General features: G+C 39.8%; 1 protein-coding gene across 2 annotated transcripts in view; it reads right to left on the bottom strand.

Annotated features, from left to right (window-relative positions):
• ROCK1_2 (CDC42 binding protein kinase) overlaps positions 1–17,072 on the bottom strand; it is a 48,972-nt gene extending 31,900 nt beyond the window's left edge. Inside the window, exons 1-2 of one of the 2 annotated variants that reach the window (XM_051215315.1) lie at positions 16,827–17,072; positions 10,455–10,710 (exon numbers count right to left, since the gene is read on the bottom strand). In XM_051215315.1, coding sequence (XP_051068526.1) covers positions 10,455–10,710; positions 16,827–16,993 — 423 coding nt within the window. In that variant the 5' untranslated portion in view covers positions 16,994–17,072. The remainder of the gene's footprint in view (positions 1–10,454; positions 10,711–16,826) is intronic. The other variant, XM_051215316.1, reaches the window with a different exon arrangement.
• Positions 17,073–21,324: the final 4,252 nt, after the last annotated feature.

The following is a 21,324-nucleotide window of genomic DNA, read 5'->3' as shown; positions in this document are numbered from 1 at the left end:
TATGTAGTTTTTATTATGCTTATGAATTTATTTATTTGAACACATAAATATTGGTAAAAAGGGACACCGAACACATATGCGCCACACAAGTCACTTGATTTGTGTGTGGCTTGTGGTACTTCCCGGGTGCCCAAACCGAAGGTGGTTTTCGTAGGGGACCGAAATAGGAACATTCTACCTGAAGGTCTGATCCACAAACCAATGGAGCCGGTAACCAACGATTGGTTAGTACGCCAGGGTTTCCCAGTTCCCCTAGGTGGATATTCCATACCCACCAACCTGGTTAAAGTACCGGACATTTACTTTTCGTCCCCTCAATTTCGTAAACAACAGCGATGCCATGAGAATGTAGTCAGAAGGACTTCCCTGGTAGTGGTTGTATGTATATGAGATCATCTCGGCCGTACCAGGGCATTTGTTTGTTATCATCTTCATTTTACCTTATTTAAGTAATTACTCTTTGTTAGTGTAAGAGGATAATAACGATCTACATAAAGTTCGTTTTAAAACATCTATATAATAATGAATGAAATGTGGCTGGTTAGTAATGGGATCTAAAACGAGAGTTTCATCCATAACACAATAATTCAAGGAAAAAAAAACACATTGAATTGAAATTCATATCTGTAACACGAGTGAGTGGATTTCTGAATTCAATAGGTATGCGGATAACGTGTTAAATGTTTGAAGTAAAAGATACTGGGGTTTGAATTCCGGAACGAATATTAATTCTGAAATGTAAGTACACTCAGTTGTCGAGTCGCAAATAAGACGAAATGCCCGTCCTGGATTCTACTGCTAGCTATATTTCATCAATTCTATAAAAAAAATAGTGACATAATCAGTAGAGGATGAATATGTGCTAGCTAAGACTAATGCATAGTAGTACTACTGATTAATGAGACATACAACTGAAATAAGGTCATTTTAGCAAGAATATGATGGTAAATTAATTCTTTTATCCTTATACTAAAATATCCCAACCAATAAACATGTTATCAGTTTATGGTTTGGACAACTACTTCAAAGAGAGAGTCTGTGGTGGATTTCAAACACATTTCATTCACACAATTACAGTATCTATTACCTTTGCTAGTATGATCAGTGTATCCCTTTGAAATAGTTTACATTTATTCTGATAGCACTGAATACATATTACTTTAGTGAGATAAAAAATGAGGAATTTAAAGCCAATCCTACTAGGGTACAACAATGAATTAGTGATATGGATAATGTTAAGATTAAATGCGAAAGCACGAATGGATTGATTGGGCTATGAACATTCATAATGTGAAATACTGAATCATTTGTATTGAATATAATAAATCACTGTCCGCTTAACATAGGCTGTTGGGTAAAGTTAGATTTTTTAGAAAATATTCAAACATTTAGACAAAGATAATAATAATAATAGTGTCTAAGATCAACGATCAAATTACTGAAATCTATATATAGATCCTTAAGTTTACCGAAATAAATGGATGAATCACAATTAAGATGATATACACAAATAGTTATCAAAATCCTATAAGTGCAATCATTGTAATACGAAATAATTACATACTATAGCATAGCTCTAGGGGTAAGAAAGTTCTTATTTAAAAGAGTTATGATGCCTTATGGTGAAAACTGAGTTCCTTTGGAAGTCACGAGGCTGATGCTTCTCCTGACAACCAGAGTAACCATTCATTTAGATACATGAAATACTCGTACAATTTGGGAGACTGGGAGAGTCATCAAAATTGCTGCAGAATAGTGTAGCACAACTAAATAAACAGTCAGTCAGTTACAACACAGGACCAGGCACATATATGAATCGGTCTAAGTTGCTACACTTTACTGAATAGCGCAACAACATGGACACCCGATTCATAGAAGTAGTTGATTCACTGGTGGTAATATATAAAGGAAAGATTGTATAGTACAGGTCGAAAGAATTAGTTCGTAGAAATAAAGATATCAAGCAATTTTAATCTCATAGTCTAGGGGAAGACAAAGAGTGTATACAGCTACGTCATTGTGATCGATTCTGAGCCATATCACACACAGTCTCCAACCATTCGTTACGATAGCCATGCGGACCCCAAACAAGTAGTCTGCATCTACCAACATGGCTCACACCACAGGTTAGTGACTTCAAGCACTGATGCCACGTTTTGGTTTAGCCGCCCCTAAATTTTATCCAACCATCCCCAACACTAGTCAGAATTGCGCGTCGTGGTAATCGGTGTTCAGGCATACGTAACACGTGGCCCAATCATCTCAGCCGATGAAGATCAAGTTATTGAAATCCTGCTTTCTTCGATTTTCTTTATTTTGTAAAATATAACTACTTTTATGCTTGATTCTTTACATGAATATCTACTATTGTTTTAAGTTCAATCGCCTAGGGAAAAGTATAACAATTAACTATAAGAGCTGTATATATATATAGAGATATATAATGAGAAAGGACTATTGAGGAATACATCTAACTATCTTCTATTAGATGGTCATTTCACTTATAATGATAATGAATTATGCATTTTAAAAAATCTGTGACCTTGACATGATTTTTGAAAAAAGAAAGTTGACATATATTCGTTGAAGTTACCATAATTCAAACCATAATGATAAGAGGAAATCAACGAGATAAACAATAAACAACTATATATAGTTATACTATTTTTAGGCTTATTATAGTATAGTCAACCAAATTAAAAAGATCGGTGAAACTATAAGTTATGGATGAAACAATCAGATTTAAGAAAATAGGTATTGGATTTCGGTGAGAAATTCTTTATCCATTTGGCTAAATCAGTCAGCTACAGTGTAAGACGAGGTACATCTATGTATCGGTCCAAGTTGCCATACCTCATTAGCACACCGTTGCTGCTACCTTAACATAGTGGTCGGGCTTGTCTGTCGTAATGAACCAATCGAGATATACTGGCTGGAACAATCGTTCCTCAAGGTCCTACCATGTCAGACAGGTCGATCGAAGAGCGGTGACACTAAAAGCAGAAAACCCAAGTTCCGAAGGCGAAGTCGTACTGCTAACTGTACAGACGTATGATGGCAGTAAGGTATTTCCTTCAGACAACCAGCATAACAGTGATGCTGCCTTCCCACTAGGAGGAGTGATGTTAGAAAATGTCGACCCTAAAAATGCACACTTCGCCTTATCGCACGATATCTGTCTCCAGCGGTAAGGTCTCAACAAGTACGGAGCCAACACGAAAATTACCCACAAAAGGTCGTGTGTGACCGACCTCAAGCAGTTGTCCCTTGGGCACTGCGGTCACGCTCTCAGGTCACTAAGACCACCACCTCTAATCCAGTTTCCTTTTCAGGTGCCTCCATGGTGTGGGCAACCAGGAAGTGACAACCACCCTCATACCTCTAACAGCAATCAAGACCACTGTATTCATAATCAACGTCCCTCTTCAATTCCTTATTTCGCTAAATAGGGTCTTGGCATTTTAGTCGATGTCAGTTCGTGATGAAAAACTGTAAATCTAATTCATATCCCTCAACATCAACTGTAAATTACAATCCTTATCCTCCGCAAAGGTTTAAAATCCTCATTTAGCCCTAGTTAGTAGGTGGACATTCTCAATGCGACTTTAGCGTTGCTCAAAAATCGTCCATAAATTATAGTCTCACGAAAAGATCTTTTACAAAAAGCATGTTTAGGACATTTTCGAAAAGTGAACGGACCAGGTTACAAAATCAACAAAAAAAATCAGTGACAAAGGTAGCTGACTGACATAACACAAAATCATTACCATTAACCTGATCAATTGATTGCTGAAGATAAATGGAACACTTCAGAAAGTTAACATCATGATTAATATATTGCAAACTTCCCTTAAATGGACTCTTCGTACCCATCAACCCGATTTGGGCGCTAAGTATTAGTTTTTCACTCTCTCATTTCGTAAAAAGCATCCTCACAGCGTGTGGACACTGAGTAAAACCTCCATGATAGACTCTATAAACTCAAAGCCACACGAACATTTCGAAAGGGAGAGGATATTTCTCATCTCTGACCGAACCTAATTATTTGATAGCTATAGGAAGTGTGCCCTCAAATGCACTGGTACAGCCGATGGTGGGGAGAGTCATCTCTCTCAATCGAAATGCTCTTGCATGACCACGTGTATACAACCACTGGCAGGGAAGTCCCACTCATTGCCTTCTCGTGGCATTACTGTTCATTAACAAATTGAGAGGACGAAAGGCGAATGTCCGGCGCTTTAACCGATTTGGTGGATATGGAGGATCCACCTAGAGAAGTTGGAAAATCCTGATTCCAGACCAATGGTGTACATGGGCTCCAGAATCCTGAAGGAACAAATGGTGTATGAACCTATTGTTGGTCACTGGCTACCATGGAACTGCATCTTCCGACGTTGTTCCACTGCTTTGCGGGTTAAAGCTTTAGATCGAAGGCTCCGTGTGTGGTCCCCAAAGAAAACCACCTGCTTCTTTCTGGGCACCCGAGCAGCATCACAGGCCACACACACAAATCAAGTGACTTGTGTGGTGTATATGTATTCGGTGCCCCTTTGTACCAATATTTATGTGTTCAAATAAATAAATAATAAATTTAGGAAGTGTGAGGGTTAGGGTAGCGTTTAAATCATTTAGTTCTGAACCAGGAAAACGCATATTCAACACACATTTTGCGTCCGTTGATTTGAACAGCCGCAGACATTGTTACCAGTTATTACAGTGTGACTTGGCCCCCAAATGCCCTGGTACGGCCGAGAGTGGGGAGAGTCCGCTCTCCCTCTCGAAATACTCTCACACGGCCACGCGTATACAGACTCTGCCAGAGAAGTCCTACTCACTGCCTTCTCGTGGTGGGGGTGTTGTTTACGAAAATGAGAGGACGAAAAGCGAATGTCCGGCGCTTTAACCGGATTCCAAACCAATGGTGCACATGGGCTCCAGTATCCTGAGGGAACAAATGGCGTATGAACCAATTGTTGGTCACCGGCTTCCATGGGACTGCATCTCCTTACGATGCTCCACTGCCTTGTGGATCAGACCTTCAGGTCGAAGGCTCGGGGTGTGGCCCCCTAAGAAAACCACCTGCTTCGGTTTGGGCAGCCGGGCAGTATCACAGCCCTCACACATATCGAATGAGATTTGTGTGGCGCATATGTATTTGGTGCCTCTTTGTACCAATATCTATGTGTTGAAATAAATAAACAGTGTGACTAGAATCTGAGTTCATAAGCCTATACTTGATAAATAATTTACACCAGACTTCCTAGTTAGGAGTTCTTAAGCTACTGCACATGATACTTGAGAAGTGAGTATAATACTATATATATAATACTATATATTGCAGTTGGAGCAGATGCATCCATCTTCAACTTCAATTCCATTCTTGGAAATAAGTAGATACAAAACTATAGCGATCTAATTTTCTTAATGTTACGCATTTATCAAAAACGGTTTTTCAACTCGCCTTTGATCAGAATTTTATGCGTGACGGTCAGTAGTACCTCAACACATTAGTCGGTTAGTTATAATTAACATACAGCCTTGCCACAAGTGTGCGTCGGCACAGGCTCCCATACAGGTTTAGCACAACCAGATGGAATTAGCAACATGAACACCGGTGGAGTTGAAATAATGCAGTAGCCTTTGTAATGGGAAAGACTAACCATTGACAGTACAGCTCAAAAAGACAGAATATTAGGTATGTATGAAGGAATATCGGAACTAAAGATCTAAAGGATAATAGTATTTGCATCTGCGCCATTGAAGCTGATTCTAAGTCATATCGCCCGAAGTCTCTAACCACTGGTTACGATAAAAACACGGACTTCAACCAAGTATTCTACACCAACCCACATAATAAATGACTTAATGAACTAACCGCACGTCTTAGGATAGCAAACTCCCAGCCTTACTCCATGTGTCATATCCATAAAGTGATACAGAGCAATGAGTGCAATCGCTTATGTGCGATGGGTTTTGAGAACCTAAAACTCAATGGTTAAAGGTCAAGTTCTTTGATTATTAGGTCACTGCTTTGTGGTGAATTATGATTTATCTACTAGTATATGATAATTTAGTGATATTTACATGAGAAAATTTCAAATACGAACAAATCTCACTTATCCACTGTGTTAACCAGGGGGGTATCACATCAGGTTAGGGTAAATAAACGGTGACAAGAATATGTCAGTCAGCTACAACATAGGACCACACATATATATGCATCAGTTCAAATTGATATACTTGAATCAATAGCACAACAACATAAACACCGGATTCATACAAGTAGTCACTTCAATGATAGTAACATATAAAAGAAAGATTGCATAGTATAGAAAGAAAGAAATAATTCGTAGAAATAAAGATGTCAAGCGATTTTAATCTCATAGTCTAGGGAAAGACAAAGAGTGTATACAGCTACGTCATTGTGATCGATTCTGAGCCATATCACACACAGTCTCCAACCATTCGTTACGATAGCCATGCGGACCCCAAACAAGTAGTCTGCATCTACCAACATGGCTCACACCACAGGTTAGTGACTTCAAGCACTGATGCCACGTTTTGGTTTAGCCGCCCCTAAATTTTATCCAACCATCCCCAACACTAGTCAGAATTGCGCGTCGTGGTAATCGGTGTTCAGGCATACGTAACACGTGGCCCAATCATCTCAGTCGGTGAAGATTCAGAGTTGACGGTTCGCCACAAGCTCTCACTCGACTGGTAGTGTTCGAGTAGAGGGCGTTCACAAGGTTTATGTACTTCAGATGTACACTTTTCAATGACAGACACTGCCACAGAATCTCGCGGTCTACAGAGTTAAATGCTACTTTTAAGTCAAGAAAGATAACCAATGTCGGACGCCGATAAGCATGCCTGTGTTCTAGAACCTGACGAATGGTGAATATGTGGTCGATGCAGCCACGACCAGGTCTGAAGCCAGCTTGATTCTCTCGTGTTTGCAGTTCACGAGTCTTAGTAAGGCGCCCGACAACTATTGAGACTATTATTTTAGATGCTATATTAGTCCAACTAATCCCTCTATGGTTATCAAAGGATGATTTCGACCCCTTCTTATATATCGGAACAATAATTGATTACAACCAGTCTGGTGGGATTACGTCCAACTCTCAGATTTTAGCTAAAATATTAGTCAACCTAATCGCTAAAATTGGACCACCATCCTTAAAGACCTCTGAAGCCAATCCATCTGGACCAGCTGCTCTCTCTCGTTTCAAGATTAACTATAGCCTTTTGAGCTTCAGATAGAGTTGATGGACAAGAATATGACCTGGGAAGAAATGGAAAGTCAAACTTTCTGATTTAATTTGGATATATATATAGAGTATTGGTCTTGTGATTTTGTTAAGTAGACAACATCGGAATAAACCAAAAAAGTCCATTGTTTTTAATGTCAATTTTACATATGAATTGATTCATAAATTTAAGAGAATAATGTACTAATAATAAACTATATATATATATATATATATATATATATATATATATATATATAGAGAGAGAGAGAGAGAGAGAGAGAGAGAGAAGAGAGAGTTTCATGATACATATTGAAATAGTACATAATGCATATAAGATACGTCATTAAGACATGTGTTGAAATGTCCATATATATACATGTAAACTACTAAACAATAACAAAGACTACAATCTTTTTATTATTGATTTGAGAAATCAAGTGTAGATATATCACACTCATAATAGGACCTTTAGGAGGAGAGATGAAACGATTATTTGGAATTACTTTCCCCTCTATTACAATATGGCGGCTAAATCCTACTATTTCTCTAATGCAGATCCCTTACCTAAACAGAGCTCGACCGTAGCTGCTACCTTGACGTGGTGATGGGGCTTGCCTATCGTGATGACCCAACCGAGTTATATTGGCTGGAACATATGTTCTTGTAGGTTCTACTATACCATGCAGGTCAATTGGAGAATGATAAGATTAAAGGCAGCAATACAAGGTCTGAGGGCGAAGTCATACTGCTGACTGTAGAGGGGTGTTATAGCAGTAAGGTGTTTCCTTCGGACAATCAACATCTGCAGCAATGCTACCTTCTTATAAGGAAGGATGGAGTTATAAAAGGTTGACACTAAAATGTCACACCTCACAGATTTCCATCTCCGGCGGTAAGACGCTTTGAAGAACGGAGCTAACACGTTAAAAACTCCCCACAAAAAGGCCGTGAGTGACCGGCCTCAAGCAGGTGTCCCTTGGGCTCTGTGGTCATGCTCCTAGGTCGTTAAGACCAACACTAATCCAACTTTCTTTTCAGGTTCCTCAAGAGATATCCTTCCATGATGTGGGGCAGCCGGGAAGTGACATCAGGCCTCATACCCGTAACAGCACTGAACGGAGAGGAATTCGAGGGTTATCTCTTCGAAAAATTCTATTTTAATAATATTCATAATAGTAATAACAATAGCCTTATGTTCACTAGTAGATGATTTTACAATAGATTTTCTAAACTTCCGGTAGAAAATCAACACTTTCTAATGATTAACCAAGTCGGGAATAAAACAATAAACATTGTGAAAGAATTGAAGTCATAGTTACCTAATGTCTAGAATTGATTCAAGTCAAAATATATGGTGTAATGGGTACGAACTTGGTGATCGACAAGTTAAGTGCTAGCCAAGAAGCCTGAATGTTTTGGGTCATAAACCTGATGAGGCTGTGGGTGCCTACCGCTAAGGAGTCACATGTTGTGATGAAACAGCTTCCCAGTGCTTCTCGACTTCCAAAGGTTGCTTTAAGATAATCGGTCCGTGATGTCAACCATTAAATTGGACAATGTTTACCAATCCCCTAAATTAATAACTGGATAACCATTGAAAACCAAGTAGCAGTAAAAGATGTTCGTTTTCTAGCCTGAAACAACTCAGCAATGAACACTATATGACGCAACAAAGGATTAGACACAAAACCTTTAAATTTAGCAGTCAAGATAACAAAACCATTTTACCTCTAAATCAAAATGACAGTCCTGTATATGTTTTTAACTCCGGTCACTTCGTAATATATATTACAAAGTGAGTAACCACCACAATCAATATATATGACTCCAAAGACACCCCTTTTAACTTAGGTTCCGAGAAATATATCTCGAATCTGGTCATTGGAGAGCTCACTAATAAAATGAATATAGTTCTACATAAATGTGAGCCAGTACAATTTTGTAGCAAGTATAACAAACAGTTTTAGATTATATAAACTGGGAAGAAAAGAATATGGTACAGGATTAATTGCCTAGTGGTATCTAGCCTAGAACATGTTATTATTGTATCGAATGAATACATCTATTCAAATGAATTAGCAGACAGACTTGAAGCTTAGAGGAAATTTCAGTTTCGAAACTTATATCAAGTGGATAGTTTAGTGGTTAAAATAATTGGCTTCCAATAAGTAGATTACTAGTTTGAACTTTGTCCTATCTGCCTTAGTTTTGGTAGATAAACAATATTAATGCCCCAAACACACAACCAATGTAACTCAAAGCTAAATACATATCCCTGCTCTTGGTAACTGTGTTAGACTGTTTCCAAAAGTTTATTGCACTTAAGACATTAGACCATAAGGCAATGATAGTACACTGCAAACACTGAACTCCGTTACAATGTACGGTTGTGAAAAAAGGGTCACTGAAAAAGTATGACTGGGTATTCGCTTAATACCAACCTGTTTGGTACGTTCTGCATATGCTTGAATCATTGAATGGGCTAACATGAAATAAAGATTGTTTGGTGGATTTAGTCGATATAAGAAATCTGTACCGACTAAGTAAATAATCTTGTATGATTAAGATAATCATGGATTCACAAATAAACACTTTATATCTACTAACCCGGTTAAAGCACCTGACATTAGCTTTTCGTCATCTTAATTTCATAAACAACACCCCCGCCACGAGAAAGCAGTGAGTAGAGCTTCCCTGGCAGTGGCTGTATACGCGTGACCATTTGAGAGCATTTTGAGAGGGAGAGCTGACTCTCTCCACTCTCAGCCGTACCAGGGCATTTGAGAACTAACGATTAGTATTAACTTGAATTGCCTATCTTTTGTTTAAGTGAAAATAAACGAACATTTGGACTAATTGAGTCACAGAATAGTAATTAATAATTTCCTGGTTAGTCTTTAGAATTAACACAACTCAGTTGACGAGATTTTGTAATGTGATCATTTTAGTTAGCTGAATAAGTAACAGAATGCTGTAGTGTATTAACAAGTGAATGGCTAGAAATGAGAAAAACAAAGTCTTGATTAGTCCATGCTTTATATTCACTGTCATTCATTAGCAAGATATATACGTAATTTTCGGATTTGGATGATAAACAAAAACCTTAGTCATAAAAGTTATCGCTAAAGGGTATCCATTAACAACATTAGTTTTGAAGTAGAAAACGTGAAAACATTATAGCATATAATTTGAACTTACTAAAAACGCATAATGACAAGCAACCAACCATTCGCTTGATGCTTTCACCATAACATCACGTTCTTCCCAATAACCAGATTGACTATGGTCTAATAAGTGTTGTTTACTCATTAATTTTATGGCATAAACACGTCGTGTACGCTTGTGTCTAGCTAATTCAACTCGGCCAAATCCTCCTTGCCCGATCACCTTAATTAATTCAAAATCATTATATTTTGTGCGACGTGATTCAATAATTTTGGCAGCTTGACTATATCTATAAGAGATGATAAATGAAAGAAAATGTTACTTGATAAAATAGGGTGTAGTGAAAAATACTGCTAGTTTGAGAACAACTCCATGATATGACTCTGCGATGAATGACTTGACACATACATGAGGTATTTAATGTATAACTAAATGAACCAATGATCTCAGAGATTACACGGTCTAGCGTCTAGTCATTTGGTCTCAAGTCTGAGTTCTCCGGGGCTGCCTACGTTTGAGCAGCAAAGTGGTACCGTTATTTTATATAAAATGTTTCGTAGCCATTATGTGACGCATTTCCTGGAGCTATAAATAAATAAACGCCAAAATATTGGTGGAGTTAGCTTTTGATTAAAACAGCGGCTTAGTTTTTCAGTCTGTGGTGTGGTAAAGTAATACTTTAAATATTAGTGTTCTTGGAAGCGAGCTATACTTATTGTTTGATGGTCTTAACATTCATGATAACATTTTCTGTGTCATCTTATGAAGTAAAAGAAAGTTACAACAGGATTGTCACTGGCTTCTATTCTGGGCCGTGTCTGATAGCATCTCAAGCCACTGTGTTGCACCATTTCTATGACCTCAACAACGGAGTCGTGAAGGATCAGCAGAAGCCAGTCCTGTACAGCTTTTTTTCATACCACGACACCATGTCATATACTGACCACCTCCGCTTTTTCCAACCGGTCCCAGAGTCGGCAAATAATGCACGATGTGGAATTCGCTAGGACAACATTCGTAAGACATGTCCAAGCCACTGAAGTCGGTGTTTCAATATGGTGATACCAATTGGGTTGTCGTCGCTGTGTCCGGACACACGATGCAGAACCTTTGCATTACTAACATGGTGTTACCACTGGATGTCAGCAATCCTTCGGAGACAACGATGGTCAAACACAGAGAGTCGTCTAACATCCTCAACTCGGAGAGGTCAGGTTTCACAAGCATAGAGCAGAACTGCTTTCACCGATTCAACCTTCCACACTCAGACTAACATCATGAAGACGCCAATGATGACTCAGATTGGCATAATCCGCTCTGGCTTTCGCTTAATGTGAATCAATCTCATCACCCACGGCGTCACTGACATTTACACAGCTATCCAGATACATGATTTTTTCTACTACTTCTACCTGCTTACCGCTCAGAGTGAGTTCAGATTCAGGGGCCTGCCAGTCTTATAAAAGTGTTTTGCACTTTCTAAGTGCAAAGCACATACCATACCTACGGAAACCGACTGCCAAATGATTAAGTGCGAATTGTATGGCTTGGGCATCATCGCACAGCAAGATAATAACATCCGCATACTCAAGGTCGAGAAGTCTTTCTCCAGGCAAAAGATCCACACCGCCATTACCTACATCTATCAGAGCTGTTTCCAGAACGTGGTCGATAGCAAAGTTGAAGAGGAATGGTGAGATTGTGCAACCCTGTCTAACCCCACTGCTTGAATGGAACAATGGAGAGAGGTGGTTGTATGCTCTCACTCTGCCTGAGATGTTTGTATATAGGGCTTTTAAGAAATTAATAAACTTGTCAGGCACACTCTTCTTCAAAAGACAATCCCAGAGAACAGTCCTGTCCAACGAATTGAAGGCAGCCCTAATGTCAAGAAACACTACGATTGTTGGCCTTTGATAAGTATGACGGTGTTCTAACATTTGATGGAGAGTGAAAATATGATCAATAAACCCTCGATCAGAACGAAAAGCAACCCGCTCCTCGTGAGTTAATCTTTCTCAGGCTTGAACAATCTACGAAGTATGACGGGAGACAATAGTTTGGATGCAATTAGAAGTAGACTTATCCCTCGATAGCTGTTGCAGAAACAACGTGAACCCTTTTTAAGATTAGGAATAACTATCGACTCATTCCATTATGTTGGAACACTCACTAAATGCCAGACATTTGCAAGCAATCCAGTCAGTTCCTTCTTGACCAAAGGTTCGCCAGCATCTTTAAAAAGGGCCGAAAGTCAGTCATCTGGGCCTGGTGATTTGTGATTCTTCAACTAGAAAACTTCTGTCTCATTAGATGGTTTACCATCCATAGAGGGAAGGACAGTCTGATTAATGCTGCCGGGACAAGAGATCAGTTGGACTACTCCTCCAGAAACTCTGTCTACCGGCCAAGATTTACAACCTCATCAACTTATTTACCATCATTTCCTAATACCCTGAGTTTAACCTCACTATTACTTACCCCGTGATCCCAGTAAATGCTGGCAATATTTCTAAGGCATCTGTGGTCAAATACTAGTAGCTTACAGGTGTCTTCTACTCTTAATCGCCATATTTCGCTGCCGTAAATTAAAACAGAACGGACTGCCACGCAGTATACTCGTCCTTTTATTGATAGACGGATATCTCGCCTTCGCCAAAGGTGACGTAAGTTGGCAAAAGCCAAACGAGCTTTTCGAATCCGTGCTGAGATTTCGTTAGACACTAACCCATCAGGGCTGGTCAGACTTCCAAGATAAGTGAAGTTGTCGACGCGTTCGACTACTTCACTCCCTATCCTTAGTTCAGGTGTTGACGCAGACCAGTCCTGAAGCAACAACTTGCATTTAGAGGGAGAGAAGCGCATTCCAAACATTCTGGCATTGTTGCTTAGTGCTACCAAAAGACTGCATTCTATCAGCGTCTTGACCAAACAGGACTATATCATCTGCGTATTCTAAGTCGATAAGTGGACCTCCTGGTAGGAGATCAATACCCGAGAATTCAGTCGATGAGAATGTTATTTCCATCAGTAGGTCTATGATGAAGTTAAACAAAAATGAAGAAAGTGGACAGCCTTGACAGACATCACTTGAGGTTGCAAAAGCAGATGACAGTTCGCCATAAGCTCTCACTCGACTAGTAGTGTTCGAGTAAAGAGCCTTCACAAGGTTTATGTACTTCTGAGGTACGCCTTTCAATGACAAACACTGCCACACAATCTCGCAGTCTATGGAGTCAAATGCTGCTTTTAAGTTAAAAAAAAAAGACCACCATGTAGTTGATTGGCATTCCATCAGCTTCATAGATTGTTTCATTCACATCAGACTTCTTGCTACCAGTGACTTAAACGAGTTGAAAGAGCTTATGGTAGTTTCCAGATGCAGCTGCTGTTTGCGACTTGTCAGCGCGCTCCGATCACCAGGCTTCTCAGTCTTTAAGCAAGCTTTGCACAGTTTCAATACGTAACAACCTTCGTTTATAGTCAAACTCGCAGTCACACGGAGTAAACGGGCGGGCTTTAATGAGTTGTAAGGAGCCTGTAGGAACCCAGTGCTTATAAGCGGGACGTTTCGCGAAGCCACAAGCGACTTTGATCAATGGAGTGAAGATGGTAACACTGATGTTAAACTAAAAATAAGTGATATAGTTATGAAGTAATAAGAGGAGTTTGAGGGGGAATAGGATGAAATAATAGGTAACTGGTAGTTTGGCAGATAAAAATAAACAATGACACTAATGCTTAATGGCAAGCTTTAGTCTGGCGATCCTTGGCCGATCCGCAACTTTGGAAAGTAATGTTCCAATATCGTGGAAAGAAGTAATCGTCGCTTCCACTTTTAAAAAGGACCTACGTCATCAATTCAAAACTATCAGAAAATAAATCCGCTTGGTATTGTTTGTTTGAATCTTCCCATTGATGTTGAGGACTGTAATTGATCAATCTTATTGGCATATGTGCATACTGTGCGTATTGCCTCGATATAGCCTTAATTCACAAGCATTATATGCAAAGATGGATAGTGGCTAGCAGTGGAATTCAGGACAAAACGCGGTTCGTCCTATTCGGGACTAGTCAGCTAGATGTACCTGCACCTCAGAGTTGATATTCACTTTGGAGCTCGAACTCAGTACCGTTCATTTCAAACGCCACTGCGTTAGCCACATAGCTACTTGCTTGTGTAATGGGGTGAAGTTTAAACCCACTCGATATTGTTTGTTTGAATCTTCCCGTTGATCGGAAAATCAGTTTATTTTCGATCGCATCCAAAATAGTGGACTCCGTCACACTTCACAGGTTGTCCGAAACCTATGAGGGACCGACTCTCAGAGCAGGCTTCCAAAGCATGGAGCTACGAGTCTAACGAATATACCAGTGTTGTCGGCTTTATATATTGTCCTCAAAAATTTATTTATTTAAACACAAGCATCGGTACAAGGAGGCACCCAGTAGATGGGTGCCACATAAATCATCCAATTTTCGTGAGGGTCGGGATACTGTCCAGGTGCCCAAACCGAAGCGGGTGGTTTCTTAGGGAGCTACACCCAGGTCTGATCCATAAGGCAATGGAGCAACGTGAGAAGATGCAGTTCCACGGCAACCAGTCACCAACGATTGGTTCATACGCCATTTGTTCTTTCAGGATCCCGGAGCCCATGTGCACGGTTGATTTGGAATCAGTTTTCCAACCCCCTAGGTGTCCACTAACCCAGTTGGAGTGCCGAACATTCGCTTTTCGTCATCTCAATTCTACAAATAACACCCCCGCCGCGAGAAGACAGTGATTGTATCATGTGACCATGTGAGAACATTTCGAGAGGGAGAGCTGACACTCCCCACTCTCGGCCGTACCAAGGCATTTGGGGGCTAATTTAAATCATTTAAAAATATCCAGACATGCAGAAATACAACAGCAATAAATAATATACGGATGAGAATGGAGTCAGTGTGGGACTAATCCAAAGGTGTAGGCATCTGACTGTTTGCTCTAAAACCAAAACAGCAAATTATAAACCTCATTCCATTCCTTTTTTGTTCCCATTAAACACAATATATTTGATCTTTATTCCAAGATCACGAAAACGCTTTGTGAGTAGTCTTGTTAATATAACTTTTCCAAGATATTGAATAATCTTTCAAGGATCCCTCTGTTCTTACTATATACACACCGTTGGATGGCTCTGAAATATCGTTATATTATCTTTCGACCAGCCTCTAACACTCAAGCCAGATCCTCAATTGGATTAAATTCAGAACAACCAGTATTACGTTCAGTACATGTCATGGCAAGAGCAACACGGGTTAGTATTTTACTGACAACAGGACACGATTTCCGTACCGAAACAAGGCCGAAGTAGCTAAGACAAATGTAACAACGTTACGTAACATTTTTGCGAAATAGGATTTATTGAGTGAATGAGGGTTGTAATTGTTAAGATGGATGAATAGAATCCCGATCAAGAAAAGATATACAATGATATAGTGCGGCTAAGTGATGGTGAAAGAGCTCAAATGATTTGAGATCAAAGACGAAACCGTTGAACAAAACGATACGTACGGAATATTGGACACAAGAATAGACATAAGTCATGTAACAAATAAATGATGGATGGGTGTGGAATTATAGACTATTCAATCTCCCTTGTTATGGAAGATATCTAACTCAAAATTTATGCAGTTATATCAAACACCAAACGGCTATTCAGATTCATCAATGTGATGTATTAAAAAGACAGCCTTTAGTGGAACCATACTCGAAAAAGACACCACGATGTACCGTTTCTATACATTACTAGAATGATGGATGAAACACTTTAAAAAAACAGTACAACTGGTGTCTAGAAAGTCTACAGTTGCACATAATTTCAACATAACGATGATACTGAAAGATTTTTAGATCTCCAAAAGTAAATTATTTCTCAGTAAACTGATAAACAGAACACTAAGTCACAATTATTTACATAAAGAAGTTGGGGCTTCTTAGTATGGCAGCTATTTCATAGTCTTTTACATAATATGGTTGCTTGCAGTGAAAGAAAAAATGAAACTATGGATCAATTCTTTCCTTAGATTAAAAAACTGACGGAAGCCACGAAGAGTCTATCTTAGCTCAAGATGATAGAATGATAAAAACTAGTTATGACCGAGTCATTTAGTGTTGTGAGTTGAAACTGGGCTCTTTTTCGATTCCAAACGATTGAGAGGTCTTCCTGAAGGGAACGAGAACAGGATGTGCGAACTAAATTAACAGGGTGAAAACTTCCTTAGAACTACATTACATTTAAATATATCCAAATGTATATTGTCTACTCAGCCTACATGCCCAAAAAACGAATCAGTGCAAGCGATGTCAGACCATGACATTTGTAGAACTCAAAATGGGTACAACAAAAACACTGTACATACTTTTTAAGGAAAGACTGAACGCTTTTTGAATTTTTAGCGGAAGGAAAGTCACAATCACTAACCAATGCTGAAACCACATCCAACAAGTTTTCCAAATAGCATTCCGAATTCGGATCTAGCAATTCCTTTTCAAGTTCATTAAGAGGAAGATTATCCGACGATGTCATATCGGGAACAACAGCCAGAAACGGCAGTCACAGTCAAAACTTTCCAAAATCAACTGAGCGATCTGCAATCACCGCTAAGTAACCTTGAGTGATGGCACACTAAAACAACTCACGGTATATCCAGCGTCTACTGGCGAGCTAATATTAGTCCTCTGCCTTGTTTTGTGTAATAATTTTTTGTATAGAGAGACTATTCATGTCACTGATCTTGTCCCGAGAATAAATAAATGATTGTTGCTGTGTAGGACAACAGAATTGAAAGAATATGTACGGAAATGGAGATTGAATTAAGAGGTGTAGGAAGTAATAAGTAATATGTGTTAGTGATAACTGTATTAATTTGAGGCGTGTGCTAGGCACAGTTTGTTCATAGGGGAGGTGAAAGTCCATTGGGGAATACGTGGTTGATAAATCTCTTACTTACTTACTTACTTACTTACTTACTTACTTACTTACTTACTTACTTACTTACTTACTTACGCCTGTTACTCCTCGTGAAGGAACATAGTCCGCTCACCAGCATTCGCCATTCAACTCTGTCCTGAGCAATCCCTTCCAGCTCTTTCCACTTCTTATTCATCCTTTTCATATCTGCTTCTGTTTCCAGACGTAATGTGTTCTTTGGCCTTCCTCTTTTCCTCTTCCCTTCAGGATTCCAAGTTGGGGCTTGTCTCGTGATGCAGTTTGACGATTTGCGTAGTGTATGTCCTATCCATTTCCAACGTCTTTTCCTAATTTTTTCTTCAGCTGGAAGCTGGTTTGTTTTCTCCCACAAAATGCTGTTGCTGATGGTATCCAGCCAATGGATGTTTAGCATCTTGAGTAGACAGCTATTTATAAATACTTGTACCTTCTTGATGGTGGTTGTTGTAGTTCTCCAAGTTTCAGCTCCGTACAGTAGAACTGCCTTTACGTTGGTATTGAAGATTGTGACTTTGATATTGGTTGAAACTTGTTTTAAGTTCCATATGTTCTTCAACTGTAGGAATGCTGTCCTTGCTTTGCCAATCCTCGCCTTTATGTCTGCATCTGGACCTCCTTATTCATCAATGATGCTTCCAGCTTGTTGATTTCAAAGTTGGGCGTCTACTACATCTTTCATCCGGTTCAGCAACACTGTTAAAGACTTTCCCTGGTATTGACAGTAGTGTATTGCCTCTGAAGTTTTCACATTTGCTCAGATCTCCCTTCTTTGGAATCTTGATGAGGTGTCCTTCTTTCCAGTCAATCAGCACTTGTTCCTCCTCCCAAATCTTTTTGAATAGAAGGTGAAGCATGTTTGTAGTTACTTCGATGTTTGACTTCAGTGCTTCAGCTGGTATATTGTCGGGTCCTGCTGCTTTCCTGATATTGATTTGTCTGATGTCCACTCTGATTTCTTCCGTCGTTGGTGGATTGACATCTATAGGAAGATCTATGTGCTCTGCTTCGATGTCCATGGGATTCATTGGAACCGGCTTATTCTGGAGTTCCTCGAAGTACTCTACCCATCTGTCCCGTTGTTGTTGAATTTCTTTGTCCTTGACCGGTCTCTCTGGTTTACTGTATTTCCCTGAGTGTTTCTTCGCTGTATCGTAAGACTGTTTCATATTTCCTTCTCTAGTAGCTTTTTCTGCCGTCGTTGCTAGTTCTTCCACGTATTTCTTCTTGTCGACTCCAATGCTCTTCTTCACTTGCCTGTTTGTTTCTATGTATTCAGCTTGTGCTTGAACTTTCACTGCTCGTGTTCGGCTGTTGTTAATTGCTGTCTTCTTTTTCTTCCTTTCTTTGATCTTGTCCAGTGTTTCTATAGAGATCCATTCCTTATGATGGTGTTTCTTTAGGCCCAGAACCTCTTGACACGTTGAAGTTAATGCCTTTTTGATACTTTTCCAGTCGTCCACCATAGTAGTTTCTTTTTTCTTCAGTAGATCTTGTAAGGCTTGGAACCTATTGTTGAGAGCTATCTTGAATTCATCGAGTTTGTCAGTATCTCGAAGGAAGGCTGTATTGAACCTTTATAGTGCTGTTTGTCCAGTTGTCCAGTTTTTCTTTAGCTACAGTTTTAAATTGGCTACAACTAGGTGGTGATCTGAAGCTATGTCAGCACCTCTCCTGGTTCTCACATCTTCCATTGTCCTTCGGAATTTTTTGTTGATGCAAATATGATCTATCTGGTTCTCTGTAGTGTGGTCCGGTGAGATTCATGTAGCTTTGTGGATACGTTTGTGTGGAAATATTGTGCCCCCTATGACCAATTTGTTGAATGCACACAAATTTGCAAATCTTTCTCCATTTTCTTTTCTCTGTCCCAGTCCATATCGTCCCATAATATCTTCATATCCGGTGTTGTCTATTCCGACTTTGGCATTTAGATCTCCCATTAGAATGGTGAGGTCCTTTCTTGGGCATTTCTCTATGATTGACTGCAGCCGCTCGTAGAATTGATCTTTAATGTCGTCGTTGCTATCATTGGTGGGTGCATAACATTGGATAATATTCATTAAGATCCCCTCCTTCTTTGTTTTGAATGATGTTTTGATGATTCTGGATCGGTGAGATTCCCATCCTACAAGTGCATTTCGTGCTACTTTGGACAGCGTTAGAGCAACTCCCTGACTGTGTGGAGCATTTTCCTCTTCGTGACCGGAGTATAGCAGCATCTCTCCCGTAGCTAGCCTTTTCTGTCCAGCTTGGGTCCAATGGGTTTTGCCGATTCCCAGTACTGCCAAGTTGTATCTCCTCATTTCCGTTGCTATTTGACTGGTCTTCCCGGTCTCCCACATTGTTCGGACGTTCCATGTACCTACAAAAATTTTTGCTCTGGTTGTTAGAAGGGCATCGGCCTCGTGGCTTCTGAAGGAACTCGGCTTTCCCCATGAAGCGTCATAATTCTTCTGAATGAAGACCTAACTCTCAGGGTAGAGTTTAAATGGTTTGAATATTTTTTTCTGGTAAGCGTTTTTTTAGCGAGTTGGTTTTCTACGGGATGGGGACGCTAACCCCATGCCCAACCCTCCTCCTTTACTCGGCTTTGGAACCGGTTATAACTCTGGAAGAGCTACAGGCGGAGTTGGTTGTTAAATCTCTCCTTAAACTTATTCACTGCCGTGGTCACCTAGACTAGTAGGGTATTCTAAATCGAGACAGCTTTATGGTGAAAAGTGAGAGAGTGTAGTATTGAGTACCATGCCAACCTCGGATGGGTTGTTCTAGCTTCCGGACAGGCAAATTCGATTATTCTTAGGTATAATAATACTGAGTTCAATCGAAGACTTTTTTCATGGAATATTCATACATTCATCCGAATCGGAGTCAAATCAACGGGCCACAAAAAGCATTCCTAGATATTCACCCGCTGATGTATAGCCTATCAAGATTTTCCCCGAGGGACGTCGAGATGATGTTCCGGTAATGTGTTTATGTTGAGGTGGCTTGGCGTACTCAACATTCTATACGACGTTATCACATCGCCTCCTGTTCTCTTATAGCTCAGCGAGAATAACCTCAAGTTTTGGGGTCTGTCCTCGTGAGATTTATGTTTAAGACCTATCACCCGTTTGGTTGCTCGTCTCTGCTTGTTCGAAGAGAAGGAGTCTAACGACATTGTGTACTTCAATGTTCGGCCGTGCGTTATTTTGGGCAGTGTTAGGTATAACTCAGGTGATTGCACCATGCTTTCTTCGCATAAAGTGGAAAATCGAGTTTTTCTTGGCTGCATCCTTCATTCGGTTTAAGCTTTTTTTCAGGTTCTTCGTGGTTACAAGCCCGGGGTCATGCTACACGAAGACAATCAGTGGTGAATTTTCGTGAAGGATATAAGAAATTTGTATCACTGGGGTTAGAATTTTGATGAGATGACATTTTCACAGGTTATGTTTAAGCCTACTAACTGTCGTTCATTCCTCTATTGTTTTAAGGTCCCTATGAAGCTCAGGTGAATCCTTTTTGCTTCTCGCAGACATCTTAATCTTCTCATCATCTGCACAGATCAGCACCATCCAAGCTAACATTATCCGAAAGCTCGTTTGTAAGGACCAGGAAAAGGAATGAACCTACGGTTGTTCATTGTGAGACTCCCAGTGTTAAGACACTCCAACTTAGCTTGTGCTCTACTTATAATGGTACGAAACATCCTATTAATTCTGTAGTCTGAGAGCCAGAATAAGAGTGAGTCAGTGAAACTCAATTTTGCAACCTTCGCTATGGAAAGTACATGAGCTACTATGCCAAAGGGTTTTGCGAAATCGAAGAATATTACATGAACCGGAATCTTTTGGTCCCAGCAAATTGTCCGGTTTCCCCATACTACAGGTGAAAAGGAGGCATAGGACCTGCCTTTCTCGGATCTG

Source organism: Schistosoma haematobium, chromosome 2, assembly GCF_000699445.3.
Source record: "Schistosoma haematobium chromosome 2, whole genome shotgun sequence".
Lineage (NCBI taxonomy): Eukaryota > Metazoa > Platyhelminthes > Trematoda > Strigeidida > Schistosomatidae > Schistosoma > Schistosoma haematobium.
This window is presented reverse-complemented; position numbering and strand designations above follow the sequence as displayed.